The sequence below is a fragment of the Castor canadensis genome, chromosome 15 (assembly GCF_047511655.1).
Source record: "Castor canadensis chromosome 15, mCasCan1.hap1v2, whole genome shotgun sequence".
Taxonomy (NCBI): Eukaryota; Metazoa; Chordata; class Mammalia; order Rodentia; family Castoridae; genus Castor; species Castor canadensis.
Genome location: NC_133400.1, coordinates 3953332 through 3977461, shown reverse-complemented (window position 1 = coordinate 3977461; position 24130 = coordinate 3953332). Strand labels below are relative to the sequence as shown.

The following is a 24130-nucleotide window of genomic DNA, read 5'->3' as shown; positions in this document are numbered from 1 at the left end:
AGAATCACTGTCGCACAAAACAGACAAATGAGTTTGCAGTGGAATTTGCTGGCCTTGGGCCATTGGATTGCCATCATTTGTCACTTTAGTGCCACTTCAGCATAGATGTTAATTTCCAAAGACGAAATTGCATGTGCTTGGACTGCAGTTTTCCTGTCTGTTGAAGTGGTCTCCCAAAAGGCCTTCCTGTGAACCCTCTCTGTCGGTCCGCACGGGGTTAAGAGCTAGTGGAGGCCAAGCATGGTAGCACACACCTGTCATTCTAGCACTCAGGAGCGGCCGTTCAAGGCCTGCCTAGGCTATAGAGGGAGATGATGTCGAAACAAAACTAGTGTTACAACATAAAGATGGCCAGTTGGTTGTGTTCATAGTGTTTGTCTCAAGGATCAGAAAAGACATCCTTTGTCATAAACCATAGAGTGATGAGCAGCTGTTTTCTGACTGTTTGAAAGGTCCTTGTCCATGATCCCATTTCCATCTGAAGATGGGAAATGGGAAGCTGCCCACTACGTTCTGCCCCATCTTGACATCTGTCTTGTCCCAGTTGCCCTCTCCTGGGAAAATCGCAGGTGAGGTGTTTCCGTAGGCTGGGAGAGGAGGTGAGGTCAGAGGCGATTCAAACCTGTGGTCCTGGAGTGTCCCTCTCTGGCTCACGGGAGAGCTGTGAGAGGTGCATGCGCAGCGTCTCCCAGAGTGTCTGTGGAGGGAGGCTGCTTGTTAGCACCCTCAGACACCCCTGCCCTTGGGTTTACCTCTGTAGCAGCTTTTCTAGTGGCTTTTTTTTTTTTGCAGTACTGGGATTTGAACTCAGGGTATACACCTTGAGCCACTCCACCAGCCCTTTTTTGTGATGAGTTTTTCCAAGATAAGGTTTTGTGAACTGTTTGCCCAGGCTGGCTTCCGGTGGCCAGTCTTGAGGTCAATTCTCAGCTTACTTTATCAGCTCCAGAGCCATCTCCTATGCTCATGAACTAGAAGTGTCTCTAACAAAAGGCAGACTTGCTACTACTCTCATGCCGCTGTAGCTTCATTTCATGGCTCGCTTGCCCTCTTCTGGGGGTCATAGATTTTTGGTTCCTTTATGAAGAGATGGTCCTTTTTATCTCTGGGTGTTGAGTACTTACATATTGGTAGGCCCTTGCTTTTTTTTTCCTGACAGAATTGTCTTAAAAGTATCAAAAGATTTACTATGACAGTTCCAAACCTATATACATATGTGTACATATACATGTGTGTGGGTGATTTTTTTTTTTTTTTTTTTTTTTTTGGGCAGTGCTGGGGTTTGAGCTCAGGCCTCATGCTTACTGAGCAGGCGCTCTACCACTTGATCCCCACCCTGCCCATGTTTTAGTTACTTGATGACAGAGTTTCACATTTTTGCCCAGGGCCAGCCTGAACTTCACACTTTTCCCAGGAGAGGGCAACTGGGACTTCACACTTCTACCCATGCCTCCCAGATGTGTACCTCCACACCTGTCTTCTCTTGATATATTTACAAAAACCTTTTTGAACACTAATTTTTTGAGGAATTTTAGAGGCAGAGCAAAATTGAAAGGAAGCAGTATCCCCTCTTTTGGTATTTCAAGTAATAATTTCCCTTAATTGTCTGTCAAGAGCATGTCTGTTTCAGACCTGAAGAAGGCCTTCTGGGTAGACCTGATCTACCAGGGAAACCATGTTCACTGCAGAGCAATAAGCATTGGTAATCAGCATTTGAAGAATGCATGGCTTGTATAATCCCAGTGTGACTGTCAGGAATTTTTTTTTTTTGCGGTACTGGGGTTTGAACTCAGGGCTTACACCTTGAGCCACTGCACCAGACCTTTTTTATGAACTCTTTTCCGGGCTGGCTTTGAACCTCGATCCTTCTGATCTCTGCCTCCTGGGTCTCTAGGATTACAAGCCTGAGCCTCCGGCGCCCAACCTGTCGTGGATTCTTATCATCACGTTACACATGTGTGGAGCATGACCCTGAGAGGTGGGGACTCCGGGTCACACAGTGATAAGCAAGTGAGTGGGGCCTGAAATGCAACACGGGTCTTTGGTCTTTCCAGATGCTGCTTTTCTGTTTCACAGAATTGCTTTTCTGGAAGACACCAGTAAAGAGCACAGTGTTTCACATGCTCTTCCTCGTAGTGGTTCCTAAGTGAAAGTGATGAAGGAATGAGTGAAATAAAGACTAAACTTTTTTTTTTTTTTTTTTGGTGGAACTGGAGTTTGAACTCAGGGCTTTGCGCTTATAAAGCAGGCACTACCACCTGACCCACATCTCCAGTCCCTCAAAGATTATAATATTTTCGTTTTTTTCCCTCTTCAGTACTAGAGTTTGAGTTCAAATTTGTCAGACAGCCACTCTACCACTTGAACCATGCTCCCAACCCAAATATTTTAATTATATTAGTAATTACTAAATTTAGTGTGAAGTACATTTTTAGTTATTATTTATTTTTGGTGGGACTGGAGTTTGAACTCATGGCTTTGTGCCTGCAAAGCAGGTGCTCTACCACTTGAGCCACACCTCCAGTCATTTTGTTCTGGTTATTTTGCCACTTGAGCCACACCTCCAACCCTTGTTCTGGTTATTTTGAAGATGGGGTCTTGAGAACTATTTGCCAGGTCAAACAGTTAGCCATTGCAGTTCTTTGCAAACCCCGATCCTCCCAAGCTCAGTTTTCCAAGGAGCTAGGATTATAGGCATGAGCCATTGGTACCTGGCCATTTTGATAAACATCCTTACAGATTTTTTTAATTTAGTGGTGCTGGGGTTTGAACTCAGGGCCTTGTACTTGCTGGGCATTTACTCTACCATTTGAGAGCTATGCTTCCAGCTCCACTGTTTTTAATTACAAGATAAAGACATAGCTACACCCAGTGGTACTGGTTTGGACCCAGGGTCCTGTGCATGGTGGGCAAGTCCTCTACCATTTTTTTTTTTTTTTTTGCAGTTCTGGTGTTTTAATTCAGGGCTTACACCTCGAGTGACTCCACCAGCCCTTTTTTTTGTGATGGGTTTTTCAAAATAGGATCTCCCAGACTATCTTGCTGTGGCTGACTTTGAACTGTGATCCTCCTGATCTCTTCCTCCTGAGTAGCTAGGATTACAGGCATGAGCTACATCGTCAGGCTTTTTGTTTGTATTTGTTCCTGAGACAGGGTCTCACTAACTTTGCCTGGCCTGGCCTCAACTCACAATCTTCTGCCTCTCAAGTAACTGGAATCACAGGTATGCACTGCTATGACCAGGTTAGACTTGCTTTCAACTGGCAACTGACTGTTCCTCTGTTGAGTATTGAAAATAAAAAGTATGAATCATCCACTTCTCTGACCCTTGAACTCCAGTTTGGTGTTTCTCATCTACACTTTTTTCTGTTGGGGCTTTTTGTTTTTTGAGACAGGGTCTTAATATGTAGCCCAGGCTGGCCTAAAACTCTCAGTCCTCATGTTTCAACCCCTGAGTGTTGGGATTACAAGGGTGTGCCTGTACTTTGTTTTCAAAATTATTTAAGGCATCTGCTCATTTTTTTTTCTTTTTTCTTTTTTTTTTTTTAATTGTTACCTCATTTTGCTAGGGAATGGAGCAGTTATTTCAGAGGCTAACATAACTTGTCAGGGTCTGGTATACAAGAAGATTGTGGAGGTGCTAGAGACATTTGTGAGTAATAAAATGTTGCCCAAATAACCTTTAGTTTCTTTTGAGGCAGAATCTCACTATGTAGCTCAGACTGGTCTTGAAATTGCAATCCTTCTGCCTCAGCCTCCTGAGTGCTGGGACCACAGGTGTGCACCATTTTACTGTGCCCAAAACAATTTTAAAAACAGTATTTTGGGGCTGGAGGCATGTGGTTCAAGTGTTAGAGTCTGCCTAGCAAGCATGAAGCTCTGAGTTCAGACCCCAAAAACAATACCCAACCCCAATATTTTGAAGACATTCAGCCTTTGTTGTTGCAGCCATGCTCCAGTTTTCGTGTTGTAAAGAGCTGCTTCCCATTCAAATTCCTTTGGTTCATTGCCTTAGCACTAGAGAGTTACAAAGGACAAATCTTTCATTAGTTGGAGAGGTTGGTAATGGCATGCCTGGGTGAATGAATAGTGGAGAATTGAGTAATTAACCTCAATTTTTTTTCCATCCTCAAAGTCATCTTTTCTTCTCTCACTTTATCAAAGTACTGCAATGGCTAAAACAGAACACTCTGCACTCCCCAACTCAGGCCCTTTCTCCAGAGCAGCCACATCTAACTACTTCTGACTCTGATAAATACAAAATCTGGTCTTCCATGGGTAACATCCTACTTTGTTTGGAATTAATTTGTACGATGTTAGTCACTTACACTCAGAGCTACACGTAGAGGACCTTATGTCTTGTGATTATTTAGAGATTTTTGATGCCGGGACATTAGGAATATAGAGACGAAAAGAGAGTTCATGTGCTTTAGATGTTTGCAAGGAAAGTGGGGAAAGAAGCAGGGTAATTTGTAGGTGAATCTGGCTTTAGTGTAGTAGTTCTAGTAACGGACCCACACAGTTGAGAACTTTCACTCATTTTGGTGTTCATCTATCACATAGTCCTGAGGATGGAGTTGAGAGCAAAGCCAGATGTGCCTCTTTCATAGGGGCTCTTACACAGTGGATGGCCTAGTGAGAAGGACGGCTGCTGATCACATAATCACAGTTACGTGTATGTATGTCATTTGAAACACAGAAGCTGCTGATTCAGGAAGGGACTGGATCTGTTAGCATAGTCTGGAGAAGTTGAGGGTTTTCACGGAAGTGACACCTTAGCTGGGACATACCAGCAGGAGATGTACAGCATGTTGAGATTTACAGCAGGAGATAGATAGGGTGGCATGTGCAGTGGCCCTGTGGCTGGAGGGAGACTTGGAGCCTGTGTGTCTCTAGCTCTGAGCTGGAGGGGCGGGAGAGGCGGTGGTAGGATGTTTGGCTGAGGAACCTTGTAATCAGATTATAGTTGGGGGGGTCATGCTCTGCCTGATACCGAATATACTAATGGGTCACAGTGTCCATAGGAGGTCAGTTAAGAGGATTCTTGGACTTGTGACTAGGAGGGTGCAGTGGAGGTGGAGTGGCTTGTTCTAAGAGATGGCTGGTGTAAGATGAATTGAAAAAGGCAAAAGTGACTGAGCTGGGAAGATGTTTCTTGTAGCAAGGTGACATTGGAGTCCGAGTTTTCCAGGCAGAGAAGCAGAGGACAAGGACATGGAGGTGGGGGAGAATACGCACAGAAACAAAGTCTTCAAGCCTGTGGCACACTTGAGAAATGGATTGGTGTGGCTGAGATGCTGTGTAGGGTGACATGGAGAGACAAGTGTGGGAGCACAGGTAAGGAACCTTGATGGTCAAGCCTGAGGCCTCTTGCAGCTGGGATCTGTGGGAAGTCACAGGTCTGAGGAGGCAGTGCAGTGTTGGGCACAGCACTCTTGTCTTTGGGGTTCTTCTGCAGGTCTGGGAACCTGCTCAATTCACATTAGTACCCCAAGCATCTTACCTCATAGCTTTGATGGAAGAAAGTAGGATGTTTCTTATATTTTCCTTCCTTCCTCCCTTTCCCTTCCCTCTCTTTTTTTAAGACAGGGTCTTGCTATATCCCAGGTAGACTTTGAACTCTGAATTGTCCTGCTTCAGCTTCCCCAGTGATTGGGTGACAGGCATGTGCCACCACTCCTGGCTTACATTTGCTTTTATCTTTTTAAACTGTCAGTGTAATTGTGTTCCTCAAAGCCATAAAGAGCTGCTCTGACTGGTGACTCTGGCTTGCACATCTAGAAATAGAACTCCAGACCCCAAACAAGAATATTGTTACTGTGACCATTGGAACTAGTTGCTGATTCAGGCTGGTGGAGTGGCTCAAGTGGTAGAGTGCTGCCTAGCAAGTGGGAAGCCTTGGGTTCAAACCCCAGTACCTCCAAAAAAAAAACAAAGAACCAGTCCTAGCCGGTGGTCTGGTAAGTTTCTGAGGATGTGTGCACAGCAGTAAGCCAATTTGCCAGCAGAAATTCCTTCTGTTTTAGTTTCTGTCATGGATTGTCATCTGAGAAAATTGTTACCTCTTGTGTTCCACAGGCTGTTGCTGTGGTTCTACTTTGCTTTCTATCTGACTCTTGGCTCTTCCAGGCCACAGCAACATAGGGTAAGGTAAGTCTACACTCCTGCCATAAGTTTTCTTTCCATCTGTGACTTAACATTCCAGTTAGTGACAAAGAGCTAGCCCTTTAAAAACATTTGTGAATCTTGAAAAGCATTCTCTTCAAATTTGGCTGGAGGCTTAGTCGAACGTGGTGGGAACTTCACACACAGTAATGTTGTGGCTTACCCTAGCAAACACTGGTCTTGGACCCCATTGCCAAGCAGCGTTTGGAAAGAGTTGGCATCTTATCCCATGGCATGTGTTAGGCAAACTATTTTTTTCTTTAAGGTGGATAGAAAGCAAAGTCCATTTCCGTCTGTTGCTTTGCCATGGCTTCTTTGGATGGCACTATAGATTTGAGTTAGTTGTAGTGATTAGACAATTACTTTTCTCTGGAAAAGGAAACATCTCCCACATTTCATATGCTCAGCAAGCCTCTCAGGTCTTGTAGACTCGATTCCCAAGGTGCCATATCTTTTTCCAGGAGCCATCTTCGGGGCCATGTGCTAGCTCTCAGCTGAGAGCAGTGGAAGGATATAGCCCTGCCTGCTGAGGTCCTGTAGTGTGCAAGATGAACACTCTGCAGACATCTGGGGAGACCATTGGCCTGCTGCATCTGGTCAGGGTCAGGAAGGTGTGTGGTCTGGCTTCTCCAGTACCCTGCTGCCCAGCATGGTGGGCATCCCAGTGTTTGCCCAGTGCCTGAGTTATTTGACAGTGGGAGGAGATAACAAGGAGAGGATCTGGTTGGAGATCATCCAGTGTTTTGAGATCTGCATATGAACTTGGCAGTTCTAGTCCTAGGAATGAAGATCAGGACCACAACAGCTAGACTGATCCTGTGTGGACATCAAGAAGAGGAGGTTTTCTGGGAGTGTACTCAGTGGTAACAAAGTCCTAGGTTACATTCCCAGTGCTACAAAAACCAAAACCAAAAAAAAAAAAAAAGATACCCAAAGCGAAGAATCTGTAACCAGGTGTAGTGGCAGGATTGCAAGAGGTCAACCTGGGCTACATAGTGAGACTGTCTCAAAAAACAAAGGAAGAGCCAGGCACTGGTGGCTCATGCCTATGACATTAACAACTGGGGAGGCTGAGATTAGGAGGAATGCATTTCAAGGCCAGCCTAGGCAAAAAGGTCACAAGACCCCATCTCAACCAGTAGCTGGGCACAGTGGCAGGTCTGTCATCCCACTCTATGCTGGAGGCTGAGATCAGGAGGATCCAGTTCCAGGCCAGCTTGGGCCCAAAAAATGTTTTCAGGACTCTATCTCAATGGGAAAATAGTAGGCGTGGTGCTGCACTCTTGTAGTCCTAGCTAAGTATAAGATAGGAGGATTGGGCTGGCAGAGTGGCGCAAGCGATAGAGTGGCGCAAGCGATAGAGTTGCCTGAATAGGAAGCATAAGGCCCTGAGCTTAAGCCACAGTAATACACACACACCACACCACACCACACCACACCACACCACACCACACCACACCACACACACACACACACGTACGTCGTGGTCCAGGTCAGCTGGGGCAAAAAGCAAGGTACTATCTCCCAAAATAACCAGAGCAAAAGGGGTGAAGGTGTGGTTCAAGGGGTAGGGCAAGCACCTGTCTCTCAAGTGTGAAGCCCTGAGTTCAAACCCTACTACCACCAAAAATGAAACAAAGCAGAAACAGGCAAAAAAGGGGGAAAGGAAGAAGATAGTGGCTATTTAAACCTAGACATTTTTATGTTTTAGGATTTTTTTTTTGGGAGGGGGACTGGGATTTGAAATCAGGGCTTAGTGCTTACAAAGCAGGCACTCTATCACTTGAGCCACACCTCCAGTCCTTTTTTGCTTTGGTTTTATTTATTTGGTAGGCCTGAAGTTTGAACTCAAGGCCTCAAGCTTGCTAGGCAGGGTCTTTTACACTTGAACCACTCTGCCAGCCCTGCTTTGGTTATTTTGGAAATGGGGTCTCTTGAACTATTTGCCCGGGCTGGATTTGAACCTCAATCCTCCTGACCTCAGCCTCTTAAGTAGCTAGGATTACAGATGTAAGCCACTGGTCCTGGCATGTTCTTGGATTTTAAAACTGCCAATTTGAGCTGAGTACAGGTGGCTCACTTCTATAATCCTAGCTACTCATGAAGCACAGATCAGGAGGATCATGGTTCAAAGCCAGCCTGGGAAACTAGTTCATGCGCCCCTATCTAGAAAATACATTAAAAAGGGCTGGCAGACTATTTACAATAGCCAAGTTATGGAAACAGCCAAGATGCCCCACTACTGACGAATGGATCAGGAAAATGTGGTATCTATACACAATGGAATTTTTTGCAGCCATGAAGAAGAACAAAATGTTATCATTCGCTGGTAAATGGATGGAATTGGAGAACATCGTTCTGAGTGAGGTTAGCCTGGCCCAAAAGACCAAAAATTGTATGTTCTCCCTCATATGCGGACATTTGATCAAGGGCAAACACAAGGGGATTGAACTTTGATCACAAGATAAAAGCGAGAGCACACAAGGGAGATACGAGGATAGGTAAGACACCTAAAAAATTAGCTAGCATTTGTTACCCTCAACACAGAGAAACTAAAGCAGATACCTTAAAAGCAACTGAGGCCAATAGGAAAAGGGGACCAGGAACTAGAGGAAAGGTACGATCAAAAAGAATTAACCTAGAAGGTAACACACATGCACAGGAAATCAATGTGAGTCAATGCCCTGTATAGCTAGCCTTATCCCAACTAGCAAAAACCCTTGTTCCTTCCTATTATTGCTTATACTCTCTCTTCAACAAAATTAGAGATAAGGGCAAAATAGTTTGTGCCGGGTATTGAGGGGGTGGGGGGTGTGAGGGAGGGGGCGGAGTGGGTGGTAAGGGAGGGGGTGGGGGCAGGGGGGAGAAATGACCCAAGCATCATATGCACATATGAATAATAAAAAAATAAAATAAAAAAAAAATGGGCTGAGCACCTGCCTAGCAAGCTTGAAGTCCTGAGTTTAAACTCCAGTACCGCCACCAAAAAAAAAAAAAAAAAAAAAAAAATGGCCCTGCACATGTGATAAAAACAAGTTTATACGTGTGAATGCTTGAAAAATATTGGGAAAGACCTACTTAAAAATATTTGTCCTGAGCTGCCTTGTGTTTGGTGAAGGCCAGTTGTTTTAGCTACTGCTTAGACCCTGTGTTCATCATAGTAACTAAGACAAATAAGTGGGGCACACTGCAGGATTTATAATTAAGTATTGAATTATACACAGGATCTCCTACAGTGGTGGTGGAGATGGCTAAGCAGTTAGCCTTGGGATTTCGACAAGTGGAGAGGAGAGAGAAGGACGTTGTAGCTAGGCAGACAGTGAGTAGGGCTTGGAGTTTAGAGTAACCTGATCTTAGTCGATCTAAGCCTCTGGTTGCTGCTACTGAACTGTGTTACTTAGGTGTTTAAAAAACAGCAACAACAACAACAAAAACCTGCTTTCTAACTGGCTCGAACCACTAACAAGAGATTCATTGGCTTCTATGACTAGAAATTCCAGAGGTAAGTCAGGCTGCAAAGTTGGTTTGGTTCAGCCATTCAGTGATATGTTTGAGGACCAGTTGGCTTCCATACATGGCAGTCGCAGGCCTCAAATATGTAGGGCACAGTCTCCACACAGCAGCCAGAAGAAGAGCATGAGTGTGTGTCCTGAGTAGGCAGGGTCCTGAGCTTTGTGCCCTTTGGTCACTCGTGAATCAAGAGCTGTGGCTTGGAATATGGTGTGGCTGCTGGGCTTCCCTCTGGTCTTCTGAGTTGGGCAACCACTGCCCAACTGGGAGAAAGGGGGCTGTCCAGTCCCTTTCAGTGCCACCCCAGCATTGTCCCTCCTCCTGTCTTTTCTCAGGTTTGTCCACTCCTTCTCCTGGGCTCCTCATCCTTAAGTGTTACTTTGTGTAATTGTCCATGTGTCTGTGCCTTGAGGCCTGCCCCATGTCCTATTTGTGCTCTCTTACTCTGTTTTCTGTTCATGGGATCTCAGGCAAGGCTGGTTTCTCTGAACCTCAAGGTTTTTTCATCCTTATTTTTGAATCAGTAGCTACTTACTAGATCCTAAGTATTGTGCTTAAGTGGATATCAAGTCCAGAACTAAGAGACACAGGGAATTACAAAGGTAGATGTGGGACTGGTGGAGTGGCTCAAGTGGTAGATCACCTGCCTTGCAAGAGCGAGGTCCTAAATTCAAACCCCAGTACTGCCAAAAAAATGAAAATAAAGCACAGGTGGATGGGTGTTACCATGAGATGCAAGCTGTGCTCTTATGCAAGCGTGTCGGGCTTGGGAGCGCTTCCTGAGCTGATGCCTGTGTGCCGCCTCATCAGAGAGTTGGCAAGACGAGAGCTGTCAGTGTGTGTGCCGAGTAAAGGTGTCAAGGACATGGGGCTGTAGGCAGGACTGACCCAGCACACCAAGCTAAGGAGTTAAGATGCCATCTTAGGGACCTTACAGTTAGGAGTGACCAGGTGTCCTAGTTCACACTCATCGTCCCAGCGTGATTAACAGTGATTCTTCCGTTTTGAGATGTACTCGTTTTGGTGATAAGTGGTCATCCACTACAGGAGTTGAAAGCCATAGAATTTTCTGTAGCCGTGTGCAGGGTAACGCGCTCTCCTTAGTACCCTGGGATACACAAGATGGAGCATAGCGGTGCTTCCCAGACTTCACAGTCATTAAGAATCAGCTGCTCTGGGGCTGGGATGTGGTTGATGTAGATAGTTTGAACTATCCCTGAGTTCAAACCAACAAACCGACCAGCTGCAGTCATGGCACTCGGGAGGCTGATGCAAGAGGGTCATAGGTTCAAGGGTAGTCTGTTGTTGCTTTTGTTTTTCTTTTGATTTTTCCCCCAGTACTAGGGATTGAAGTCAGGGCTGCTAGGTAAGCTCTCTTATCACTTGAGCCAAGCCCCCAGCCCAGCCTGGCTACACACATAGTGAGACCCTGTCTCAAAAAAAAAGTCAGCTGTTAATATGCACCAGCCCTACATAGGTCTGGGTGGGCTCTGAGAATGCATAAGGTCCCAAGTAATGCCTGTGCTGCTGGCCTGGCAACCATACTCTTGAATAGCAGGTACTGTAGGGCTTTGGGAACTTCAGAGGGTCTGTAAAGTTCTTAGTCATGCAAAAAACATATGTATGTGCATTCTTGGTAGGGCTGATTTCCATGTATCCCTTTGTTAAGGGTGAAAAGTGACTAGGAATCACTCACTGCTTCAGAAATGATGTGGGAATATGTATTGAATGCCCTTTAGCACAGTGTAGACCATGCCAGACAGTCTGTGTGTTACAGATACAGCTCTGTCCTCCTTTTCCTCCTCTCTGAAGGCAGGAAATGTTGCTTACATATTTAAATGTCTTTTTTTGGTGAGAGTGTAGTTTGAACTCAGGGCTTGGCCCTTGCAAAGCAGGCGCTCTACTGCCTGAGCCACACCTCCACTCCATTTTGCTCTGGTCATTTTGGAGATGAGGGTCTTTCAAACTACTTTCTCTGACTGACCTCGAACCTCGATCCTCCCAGTGTCTGCCTCCCAAGTAGCTAGGATTATAGGTATGAGCCGCCAGAGTCTGGTTATGTCTTTTTATGCCAAACTAGTGAGTAAATATCTCATCAGTTTGGTGACGAATTCTTTAGGTCTGTTAGCCATCAACATTTTCAAAGATTTAAAAAATTTTTTTGCAGTACTGTGGTTTGAACTCGGGAGTCCTTGAGCTTGAATTTGCTAGGCAGGTGCTCTACCTCTTGAGCCATGCCCCCAAGTCCTCTTTAAAATGTGATCTTACTGAGTTACATAGGTTTTGTTTTTGTTTTTTTGAGTTACATGGGTTTAAGAGGCACTTCTCCTGCCTTTGAACCATTGAGATCCTTGTTCTCAATTGCCTGAGATTTGTGTGTTTTCTTCTTTCCTTTTCCTTTCCTGTTCTGTTCTGTCCTCCCTTCTTTTCTTTTTTTTCCTTGGGGTTTGAACTCAGGGCCTCACACTTGCTAGGCAGGCACTCTAGTGCTTGAGCCACTCTGCCAGCCCTTTTGGTTTTCATTAGCAACCAAAGCAACTCAGGGAAGATTCTAAGGAGCCAGGTGCCAGGGACTCACGACTATAGTTCTAGCCATTTGGGAGGCTGAGAGTGGGAGGCCAGCCTGGGCAAATAGTTCATGTGACCCCTTTTCCAAAATAACTAGAGCAAAATGGACTGGAGGTGTGGCTCAAGCAGTAGAGTGCCTTGGTTGCAAGTGGCAAGCACTGAGTTCAAGCTTCAGTCCCATCCCCACAAAAAGGGGAACATTCTATACAAGCACATTGATTGGTTTTTCTCACCAGGCAGATCTAGTTTTCCAGAGCACTGTCAGCAAAAAAGAAGAAAACCATTTTTTTCATGGTTGTCCTTTTAATGACGCTCAGCTTTAATGTGCCTGCTTTCCTGGCAGGTGGCCTTCCATACTGAGCCTTGTTGGCTTGGTTCCAGCATGTTCCATTAAGTGAAAGTTCTGTAGAACAGATGGCACTTAGCAAGTTTCTGCCCATGCAGCACTCAGTTTAACGAAACACTGTAGCTTTGTTCCAGTGTTTTTGGCAATAGTTATTGCTGTGTAGCATGGAGTTTTACACCGTTGGAGGTCTTGCTGGCCAAAGGTGGAGCCAGGCAGGAGTGATTTGAGGTGAATAGGTGATGAGTGGAGAGCTCGAAAGGAGGGTGGGGTCACCACAGTGAAGACAGACAGAAACCTTCCAGGAGTCCCTGTGGGCCACTGGTTAAATCTTTGGACAAAGAACTCTTTAGAAAACCCCAGTGTGTTGTCTTCAAGAGCTTTTTCCTCCTTCTAATAGCTGCCTCACCTGCCTTGCCTGTCTAGCAGTTTTTGTTTTTGTTTTTAATCCACTTTCCAGAGATATACAGTAAATGTGCCCATTCTGACTCCCTACAGTCAAGATAAAGAAAGTTTCCATTGCCCCCAGAATTCCCTCACGCCCTTTGCCTTGTGTACCCACCCAGTTCAGGTGGGTAGGTCTGCCTGCCACTCCTTTCTTCTGCACCCCCCAGCTGGCCGCAGCAAGGATAGAACTGTGTCTGCTACAGGCTATAAAAGCCTGCTCTTCAGCTTCTTTTCCATTTCCTCTTCCTCTTTAAGATTGGCTCCAAGGTGACTGTATTAGACACGAAAGTGGGTGTGATCTTGAACTTTCACTAGGGCTACCCTTGATAACAGTTACTGATTTACTCCCTGATTTAGCTGATTCATTTGCCAGTTCTGTTCTATGTGATGAAAATTCTACATAGCAAGTTTTTTTTTGTGGTGATGATTGAGAGAGGATCTCATAGCCCAGGTTGGCCTCAAAATCTCCATCCTACTGCCTCTATTTTCTGAGTGCTGGGATTACAAGTATGTCCCACTACACCTGGCTCATTTAGCAAACTCTTGTATGAGTGCTTTGTATATTGTACTGCTATGTAGTACTAGCAAAAGCATTGAGTGATTTAGCTCCCTCTAGGCACAGAACTGAAAAAGTGGAAAGAATAGATTTCTGTTGAACAAATCTCCCCTTGCCTCCCCTCCTCCCTCCTCTTTTCTCTCTCCCTCCCAATGTATGAACATCAGGCAGCACTCTGCCACTGAGCCACATCCTCAGTCTGAATTGTAGTTTCTAATTTGGAGATGTAGTCTGTGGAGACAAGTTTTAGCTCCCAGTTTCCAAGCAAGCACTAAAAACATGCAGCTTACCTATTGAAAACCATACTTTGAAAGGTGAGATAATTTGTTTTTGATAGGACTTTAATAGTCAAAATATACAAACACATGGAAGTAGAAAGCAAACTGTTTCACTAAGCAGGAGAGGTGCTGCTTGAGGGGCTTGGTCATTTGGTGTCAGCTTTATTTCCTTCTATGTCCCAGGAAAGCAAAGCAGAACTGCTACAGCTCTGTCAGTGGAGGAACAGACTGCAACATGCTGCTCACTTGCATTGTAACCCAGCTGCAGATATTTTGATAAACCCTCTGTTTATTCTGGTAAATCTCGCCCAGTTTACTGCAGACAGTTGGTGCTCAGTAAATATTGCTACGTCAGTGAAATTCCTGCTTCCCATTGACTGTTTGAACAGTGCCATCTTCAGATGTCCCCCAGACCACCCACATCACTGGGAACTGAGTTGATGTCAATGAGCATAGGTTTCCTTGTGATGCAGCTGTTGGCCTGCTCTTTCTGTGTTGTTTTATTAAGATACTCACTTTGCTGTGCTGTTCATCCATTTCAGTAAGTATGCGTGGTGCTTACTATATTGACAGGTTGTACAGCTACCACTGTACTCTGGTTTAGAACATCTCATTACCTCCAAAGAAGGCTTGTGTCCATCAGCAGCTGCTCCCCATGGCCCCTCCCTGAGCCCTGGCTAGCTGCAGTAGACGTCCTGTGTCTGTGGATTTGCCTATTGTGGACATTTGCTATGAAGGGAGTCATGCAGCTAGTGACTCTGTCTAGCTCTGTCCGGCTTCTTTCAATTAGCGTCATCCTTTCATGGTTCTTGTTGTAGGGTATTAATGTAATGATGTTTATTTATGGTTTTTGGTTTTGTTTGTTTCTTTTTTCTGTTCTTTTTTTTTTTTTTTTTTTTTAAAAGAAGAACCCAGGGCCTCACTCACTCACATGTGCTAGACAAGGGCTTTCCCACTGAGCCACAACCCCAGCTCTACTGTTGTTTTTTAATCTTTGTCAGATCCAGGAGGTCCTTTTGGAGCTGGGAAGCACTCTGTAGGTCGTGTCATCCAGTACTCCCCCATCTTCCAAATTCAGTTGCTAAGATCAGGAAGTGATAGCGGGGCCCACACTTCTCAGCTGGACCTCCCTGGCCTAGCTTTGCATTTATAATTGGGAAGGTGTCCAGAGCTCAGTGCTGGCTGTCTAGCTAGGTATGAAACACATGCAAAGGATTTTCCACATCTATTGCCATTAGTCCCTTGAAGACAACACTAATTTTGGACAACCTATTTATTTATTTGAACTTCTAGAGAATCGAAGCCTTTGTTAAGTTTAAGGGCTCAGGGTGGTGTGCTCCAGCGCCCTCTAGTGCCAAGCTGTAGTGGTGATCATTTTCTCCTGTCATCCCCACAAAAAGGTTTCCTGTGGTTCCTTTTGATGTCTGGATGTGCAGGTGAGCAGTAGACATCTTGCCTTCTCACCTTCCTTGGGCTGAGGTTGAGGAATGTACCATTATTTCTGAGCACAGTGTCTTTGCTTTTCCTTTGGCACAAACACTGGAGTGTCAGGCCTGCCCACTGCCTTCCTCAGGACCCTTAGTTAACTGAGGTAACCCCCAATTTGTGTCAGAAGGTAAAATCAAGAGTGATTAAGCTAACGTCCTGTGCTCTTGCCTGTGTTGGCCTCTTTTCTGAAGTATTTCTTGGTATATTTTTTCATGTCCTTTTTAGAAGGGATGGGAAGATAAACATGTGAACAGTAGTTTTAAAAGCTTGAGATGGGTGGGGCCAGATATGAGGGGTACTCAGCTTTGTTCCTAGTGACAGGGGAAGTAATCACTCCACCACACCCAAGTTGTTACTTCCCCAAAGGGGGAATGTAAGAGCTTGCTGCCTTGTCACACATTCTCCTGACTGCGGGTGTTTGAGGTTGATGTCAGAGCACTTGAAGAGAGCACCAGGGGGCGCTTTCTGTCTGACTGTCAGCTCTGTTCTTTCACTCTGTTTGAGCCAGGTCCCCAGCCCTGCTCACTGCTCTTGTATCTCTAGAATTCATTTTCTGGAATTTATGAGCAACCCCCCCCACACACACAGAGAAAGGGGTGTATGGGCACCAGAGAGTGTTATTTTCCTTCTACTCTTTTCTTTCTTTCTTTCTTTCTTTCTTTCTTTCTTTCTTTCTTTCTTTCTTTCTTTCTTTCTTTCTTTCTTTCTTTCTCTCTTTCTCTCTTTCTCTCTTTCTCTCTTTCTCTCTTTCTCTCTTTCTCTCTTTCTCTCTCTCTCTCTCTCTCTCTCTCTCTCTCTCTCTTTCTTTCTTTCTTTCTTTCTTTTCTTTCTGTGCTGGGTCTCAGACTTGCTAGTAAGTACAGTATTCTAGCACTGAGCTACACCTTCGGCCCCTGAAAATGTTACTTTTCTTTTGTATTGGAGCAATAATCTAATTGTAGAATAGACTTCTATGAAAAACTACTCTAGAATTGTAGGAATAAAATACTTTTCCTTGAACTTCCAAAACATCACCCTGTTGCTTCATTGCCATGTTGCTTCTGCTGTCCGAAGCTTCTGTTGAGCTGGGCTTATACCTGCAATCCTCGCAACTCAGAAGCAGACATCAGGAGGATTGATGTTCCAGGCCATGGGATGGGTGGAGGGGGAGAAGTGAGACTCTATCTCAAAGACCCAAAATATACACACAAAAAAAAGGGCTAGCAGAGTGGCCCACATGGTAGAGTGCCTGCCTAACAAGGATGAGGCCCTAAGTTCAAACCCCAGTACCACCAAAAACAGACAAATAAATAAACAAGCTTCTGTTGAGTTTTTAAGTTGAGCAGTCTAATTTCTAGTTTCCTGTTCTCTAATAGCGCCTTTCCCATGACTATCTGTGCTCTTCTCCCGGATTTTTTGCATTTGTTGTTGTTGTTGTTTTGCAGTGCTGGGGCTTGAACTCAGGGCCTACACCTTGAGCCACACTACTAGCCCTTTTTTGTTTTGGCATTTATGTATTATTTATGTATTTATGTGGCAGAATTGGAGTTTGAATTCAGGACCTCATCTCATGCTTGCTAGGCAAGTGCTTTACCACTTGAGCCATTCCATCAGCCCTTTTTTGTGTTGAATATTTTCGAGATAGGGTCTCTTCAACCATTTGCTCCAGCTGTCTTCAAACCCTACTGATCTCTGCCTCCCAAGTAGCTAAGATTACAGGTGTGAGCCACTGGGCCTGGCAAAATGTTAGTTCATCTTTATTTTTATCTCGGTATTCATGTTGGTCTTGTCTCTGAGCGTTGGAAAATGTTTTCTCCAGTAGCCGGCACACAGCTGATTATATAAATACCTGTTAGAAGCAGGGCAGTGTTGATTGACACTCAGACACTGACTTGAACAGCTTATGTTTTCTGCTTTTTTTTCCTCTTTGGGGAGGGGGCAGTTCTGGGGTTTGAACTCAGGCCTCATATTTGTTAGGTAAGTACTCTACCACTTGAGCCATGCCCCCAGCCCCATTTTTGTTTTTGGTAGACATCACCAAAGAGCCCTCCAGAAACATTCTCCCCTGTGCATCCTCATTAACATAGTATGAGAGTCGGTGCCAGGTTCTGCATTTGTGATAGTAAGGCATAGTGTCCATTTACTAGGCAGGTGCTCTGCCTCTTGAGCCATGCCCCAAACCTCGTGTTTTCCGTTTCTATACTATTTAGTTACAGGTTATTTTTTATTTATTTCTGTTGTGACTGGGATTTGAACTCAGGCCTTCATGTTTGCAAAGAAGGTATTCTACTGCTTGAGCCATACCTCCAGTCCGTTTTGCTGTGGTTATCTGGAGATGGTGTCTTGGGAACTATTTGCTCAGGCTGTTCTTGAACCTCCATCCTCCCAGTATTAGCTACCAAGTAGCTAGGATTACATGTGTGAGTCACTGATGCCCAATTTGCAGGCTATTTTTAGTTACATGCTTGTAAGGTTCCCAGTAAGTTAGTAGGCTGTAAGCTACGTTAGAGTGGAGGAGCCACAGCTCTGCTTTCATTTTACCCTTGGTCCTAATTGTAGCATGTGGCATTCAGTGCTGGACTGTGTGGAGATCTCTGAGTGATTCTTATCAGTGCCTGGCTTTGTGAGGCTCCCGGAGCACATGAACTAGTGAGCACTAGTGTATGCTTGTGCATCATGTTCAAATGCAGTTTTTAAAATAAAAATACACGTGTGTGTTTGAAGCTCACTAATCAGAATCATTTTTGGATTTCCCTTCCCTCTTGAGCCTGTTTTCTGCTTGCTGTAGCATTGGCAGGAAGTGGAGTCAGTGGAAAGCAGAACGGAGGTGAAAAGGGGACTGGAAGAATGGGTGACCCAGAACATTTCCCCCGCAAGCAGGACTGCAAGTTGTATACACAACTGGCTTGTTTCCACATAAGCTTTATCGTTCCAGAGTGTTCTTAGATAGTTGATGGAAAAATTAGCTAGTGTTGGTTGTAATTAGGAAATCCCGCTGGAGAAATCTCAATTTGCAGCCTCTCCGTTTGTTTACTGGAGAAAGGACTTAGGGATTCTGACCCAAGCGTTTCATAGGCTTGTTATAATGTATAGCATTTTGGGGAAAATAAATAACTTGTATGTTTTATGTGATTGATACTTTCTTATTTTTTTCAGTATATTTTTGGAGATTTTAGCCCTGATGAATTCACTCAGTTCTTTGTGACTCCTCGTTCTTCAGTTGAGGTAAGACAAACTATGCAGTTGTAATTAATGTTTGTGTTTCCATTTCAATTTTTAAATTTGTTTTTAATGAGGAATTCTGATGCACAGAGCAGTAGAGAGACCGCTAGTAGGAGAAATGCCGCACTTGCCATCTAGAGTTGGCTGGTGTTACCATCTTGTTGTGTTTGCTCTGGACTTCTAAAGAGCAAAATAAAACATTGCGTGCACAGGTGAAGCCTGTGTTGCCGCTCTCTGTCTCATTCCCCTCTGTCCCCAGAAGTAGCCTTTACCTTTTATGTGTGGATGCACATCAGATGTTTCATGTGCTTAAATACCGCGGGAACAACACACTGTGGTCATCCTTTTGTGGTTCATGTTTACCTGCTCTTGTTTTTTGATTTCAGTTGCTCAGTGCTTGGGTCAGATGTACCACAGTTGAGTTATGTGTTTTCCTGTTAAGGACTGTGACGTGTCTGGTTCAGCTAATTAAAAATGTTAGAGTACACATCCCTTGTCACAGCTCCTTATGCTGCCCTGTGCCTCTCTGGGAATGGACTAGGGGCTGGAACTTTTGGGTTCTGTAGGGCTGAGCACCCCTAGCTTTACCAGAGGCCATTTGCCTACTCTCTAGGTTTTCCAGCCTGCCTTCCCTGCAGTGGTGCACCAGAGTCGTCTTGCTCTTGTTTCTGAGAAGATCCTCACTAATAAGAGGATAGTGAGCGTGTGCTCCTCACTAATAGGATCAGATTTTTTTTTCATCTCGTGTGATAATGGATTCTCATTGACTGAGTACACATTTCCCAGATGACAAATGGTTGAGCACTGTTTCATTATTTTTCATGTCTGTGCATTACTTGATCTGTATCTCTCGTGTATGTGTATTTTTCAATCGAGTGGTTTGTCTATTTCTGTCCTTAGTTGTCAGGCCAGCCCTGTCAAGCAGCACAGCTCCAGGTGGGGCCGTGTTCTGTGGGCCTGTGCATGTCTGTATGCCACACATCAGAATTGCTATAGCTTTAGAGTCAGTCCTCTGGTAGAGCTGGCACCCTTTTGTCATCCTAACCCACTGGTGTTTGTCCTGAAAACCTTCATTCTTTGTTGCAAATATGTGATTCCATAAAACCTTATTGAAATTTTGGCTAGGATTGCATTAAATTACATCCTAATTTGTAGGAGAATTAACATCTTTATGGTGATGAGTTTTCCTGAAAATGATTGGTATATTTTATTATTCATTCAGGTCTGTGCGTGTGTGAAGTTAACCCCAGGGCCTCATGCATGCTGGCAAGCATTCTTCCACTGAGCCACACCCCCAGCACATTACTCCCCCTCCATCCAGCCCTCCCAGGACTTTTGTGACAGGCTCTCACTGTGTGCTCCAGGCTGGGTTTGGATTTGAAGACCTTCCTCCCCAGAGCTTGTATTGCAGGCCCACTACCATGCCTGGCCCAGGGCTTCTTCTAAGATGTCTGCTCTTATGGCTGGCGGCATGCCAAACACAGGGCCCTGAGTTCAAGCCCCAGTACCACCAAAAAAAAAAGTCCACTCTGTGTGATTAGTAATCTCTGTTTCTAAATACTTACCTGGGGTATTTTTTCAGGTTTGTGTTTTAAATATGAAGCTGTTGAGGACTGGAGTGGGACCAAGTTCAGTTCCAAGATGAGATGGGTGTTGGGATGGGACAAAAACCCCCAAACAAAACCAAAAGCTATTGAAAGAGGAAAAAAGGGGAGAAGTGTGTATCAAGTAAAATCTTAGTGAACTTTTTTTTTCTGCAGTACCGAGGCTTGAACTCAGGGCCTACACCTTGAGCCACTCCACCAACCCTTTGTGTGTGTGTGTGTGTGTGTGTGTGTGTGTGTGTGTGTGTGTGTGTTTTAGGTATTTTCGGGATAGGTCTCTTGAACTATTTGCCAGGACTGGCTTCGAACCTCAATCCTCCTGATCTTTGCCTCATGAGTAGCTAAGATCACAGGTGTGAGCCACCAGCACCCAGCTCTTAGTTCACTTTTAATGAAGCCTCGCTAGCCCTTTGGATCTTTAGCTGATAAATGCAAGCAAGTGTTATGTTTGAGTGTACATTAACTTTTTATGTGTGGAATTCTTCTATTGAGTAAATTGGGAAGGGTGAGCTAACCCATTAGAGAAGGAGTCAGAGGCCAGGGCTGTGGTCTGGCTGGATCATTTCCATGTGACCTTGGCAAGTATACACCCTCTACACCTTAGCTGCTTAAATTCTAAGCTGCCCCTGCCCTCCCCCCCTCACCCCCCCGCCTTTTTTTTTTCTTAGAGTTGTGTAGGTGATTTAGCTTATAAACATGTAGAAAGATTTATTGCTTGTTTTTTCTTTCACATTGTTTATTTATTTGTTTATTTTTGGTGGTCCTCAGGTTTAAACTGAGAGCTTCTTGCTTGCAAGGCAGGTGCTCTTATTGCTTGAACCATTCCACCAGCCCTTTTTTGTGTTGGGATTTATTTCAAGATAAGGTCTCACAAACTGTTTGCCCCAGCTGACTTTGAACCTCGACCCTCCTGATCGCTTCCTCCTGAGTAGCTGGAATTACAGGTGTGAGCACTGGTGCTGAGCAGCCAAGAAGCATCTTATGTGTGGCAGAGATTTGTTGAATGAGCAGTGCCTCATGCTTAAAGAATAGAAACAGTCACACAGTGCTGAGACCCTTTCCAGCACTTGGTACTTCTCACAATTACACTGTTTTCAGATTGGCCATCAGTGACAGAAAGTGGCAGCATTGCCCCAGAATTCAGTGCTGGTCAGTAACTGTGTCCTTCCTGTACCAGTTGTGGCTGTTTGTCCTGGAGCAATCACCTGGCTTGCATATCTGATGTCGCGGAGGTCACTGAGGAAGAGGAGGATGTGTGGCTAGTGTGCTGGGAGCACTTGGCAGTGTTGCCTAATGTCACTCACCCATCTTCTCAGTCAGCACTTTCTAATGTTACATAGCTCTTCATTACTATGATAAAATGCCTGAGGCCTTGTCTGGTGCTGGCCTTCTTGCTGGAGAGGCCCAGGAAGAGCGGGGCCTCTCTGTGTCTGCATCTGGTCCCTGATCCTCTTACAAAGTCACAAGGATTGAATCATGGGGCTTTCACCCTAATGGTTAGTGGTCCTAATCACTGTCCAGAGGCCTCATTTCTAAACACCATAGTCAGACTAAGTTTCCATGCTCTAAATACATTGTATGACTTTCAGGGTTAAACTGCATGACCTTGGTGGGGGTTGGGGAGCACAGACAATTCAAACCATAGTACTCACCCCTCCTCTCAGTCAACACTGTCTGTGTCACTATCCTGTCTTCTCAGTTGTCTGGCGTCTGTCATTTCTGTCCTTTCAGCTTTATCTGTTGTCCCTGGTCCATCTTCTCCACTTGCTTGTTCCAACTTCAACCTCATCCACTGGTTCTTCTGAATTGATGAGGTTTTTCTTGTGGTCTGTGATTGAGACGAGCCTTGCCTACCCTTGAATGTTAAATGTGTGACAGTTACTAGCACAGTTCTGACAGCACTCTTCTTAGGGTTAGGGTTTGAGGTGAGTTAGTGCTGAGGTCTCTTCCCCATGTGTGTCTTCCCAGCCTCCCACTTCACTCAGGGCTGAAGATTTTCTTCAGTACACTGTTCCTCAAGGACAGAATACAGTAAGTGTGAAGAGAACTTTGCTGTTCTGTGTGGGATTATGAAACTGTTTTGGCTCAGAGAAAGATGATTTCTTGATGTGAAAGTGATTTTTGTGTACAGTGATCCTGAATGCTTTTGTGCCTCAAAAGTAGAGGCTTCTGACTCTAGGGGCACCCTAGTGTCACTGACAGGGAAAAAGCAGGCATTCTGTGTACCATTTCTAAGCTGCAGAATGACAAGACCAGGCTTCATGGCTTCCCCGGACACCACTGTGCCCATTTCCCGGGATGCACACACCTGCCTCTGAATTTGCAAGTACAGCCAGCCTCGGCCACAAGGTGCTGTGTCACTGTGCTGAGTGCTGCAGTGCCCCCTGGTGGTGGAAATTCATTCAGTGTCAGGTTCTGAAGGTGTTGGGTTCTTGGTTTTCGTTTCTTGTTTGTCATTAGTTTCTTGGTAGAGAACTTACTGGGTTACTTGGGAGATAAACTTGCCTCTGCAATTATCTAATTGGCTTTCTATGAATTCTTTGGAGACATTGTCCGAGGAAGCCACTGAAATTGCAGCTCTCAAACATGGGTGTGAGACCCGCCTGGGAGCCTCAGCTTGGCAGGCCTGGGCCCCTGAGAGTCAGTCCAGGCCCTGCGCCTTTGCCCTTTGTCCTGCGTGGTCTGCAGCAAGCAACGTGGAGATGTGCTGCACCAAGATTTTTTTTGGAGGTGGGGAGGTAATGCTGGAAATTGAATTGGGGTTTGCAAATGCTATGCAAGCCCTCCACCACAGGGCTGTGTTTCTGGTCCTTGGGGTTTTGTTATAAGGTCTTCATATATAGTCCAGGCTGACCTCGAACTTGCAGTCCTCCTTCCTTTGACTCTGGAATATTGAGATTACAGGTGTGCATTATCACCTCATTTTTTTTTGTTGTTGTTGTTACTGTTCTATCTTTAGGGAGCTGTCATCTGTCTACTTACCTTTATCCCTTCTCCTAAGCCTTCTTATCCCAAACATGTCCACCTTAAATACATATGGACCAGCGAAGAACTATTTGAGAGATTCATAGCACTTTTCTGCTTTTTAAAGTTTTATTTTATTTATTTTTTGTGGTATTGAAGATTGAATCTAGCAAGGCAAGTGCTCTACCACCTGGGCCCTGCCCCCCAGCCAGCCCTTTTGTTTTTAGGATCTGTTTATTTATGATAAATATCTGATCTTTGTCCCTTATGTCAGATGAAGGTGATTCCAGGTGTGTCATTATGATAAAGCAGTGTCTTTCAGAGCTTCGAAGGTAGAGTGCTCAGGAAAGTGGCCTGATGCAGTAGTGTGCATTGGGTGTCACCATTGTGTGGAATTAAACTTTGTTTTCTGATTCCTTGCACAGCTCCCTCCCTACAGTGGATCGCCTCTGTGTGGTGCACAGGCTACAGATGACCTGCCGGATGGTAAGCTGTCTTTCTTTGTTTCACACTGAGTTCTGGCCATGTGTGTTGGGCTGGTGGGTGATCTGCAGACATTGTCTTCCTGGTGCTTCATTCTTTTTGAATCAGCCTTTCCTTCCAGCTTGACATTCTTGGAGTGAACTAAAGCATTAACTCACAGCATTGTCTGACTGCTGGATGTGCTGTAAAGCTGGTGCTAGCTATCAATAGGCTGACCATCGAGGTTCTCAAATCAGTATTTTCTTAGCAGCTCTCAGTGCTGCGGATGTTGCAGGTGTGAGCCCCATCTCTGAAGGGCTTCCTTGTCCTGCTGCTGGGGAACCTCCTGGTCCCAGGCTGTTGGGCTCTGGGCTGGGGACTGCACAGCCACGACAGTTTGCAGCTTTGTTCTTGCTGTTTATATTCATGTCTCATGTCACAGGCCTCCTGGGGATCCAGGTAACATCCTCACCCCCTAGTCTGTCCACTTTGGCCTGTCACAGATCTGGCATGATCATGGGGATGGTGCTTACTAAGACCAGAC

The 24130-nt window shown here is 45.0% G+C and overlaps 1 protein-coding gene across 2 annotated transcripts in view; it reads left to right on the top strand.

Moving 5' to 3' along the window:
* Positions 1 to 24130, top strand: part of Usp10 (ubiquitin specific peptidase 10) — a 58479-nt gene that overhangs the window by 4125 nt on the left and 30224 nt on the right. Inside the window, exons 2-5 of one of the 2 annotated variants that reach the window (XM_020158544.2) lie at positions 6079 to 6150; positions 6627 to 6776; positions 18491 to 18559; positions 23550 to 23610. In XM_020158544.2, the coding sequence (XP_020014133.1) occupies positions 6714 to 6776; positions 18491 to 18559; positions 23550 to 23610 (193 nt within the window). In that variant the 5' untranslated portion in view covers positions 6079 to 6150; positions 6627 to 6713. The remainder of the gene's footprint in view (positions 1 to 6078; positions 6151 to 6626; positions 6777 to 18490; positions 18560 to 23549; positions 23611 to 24130) is intronic. The other variant, XM_074055543.1, reaches the window with a different exon arrangement.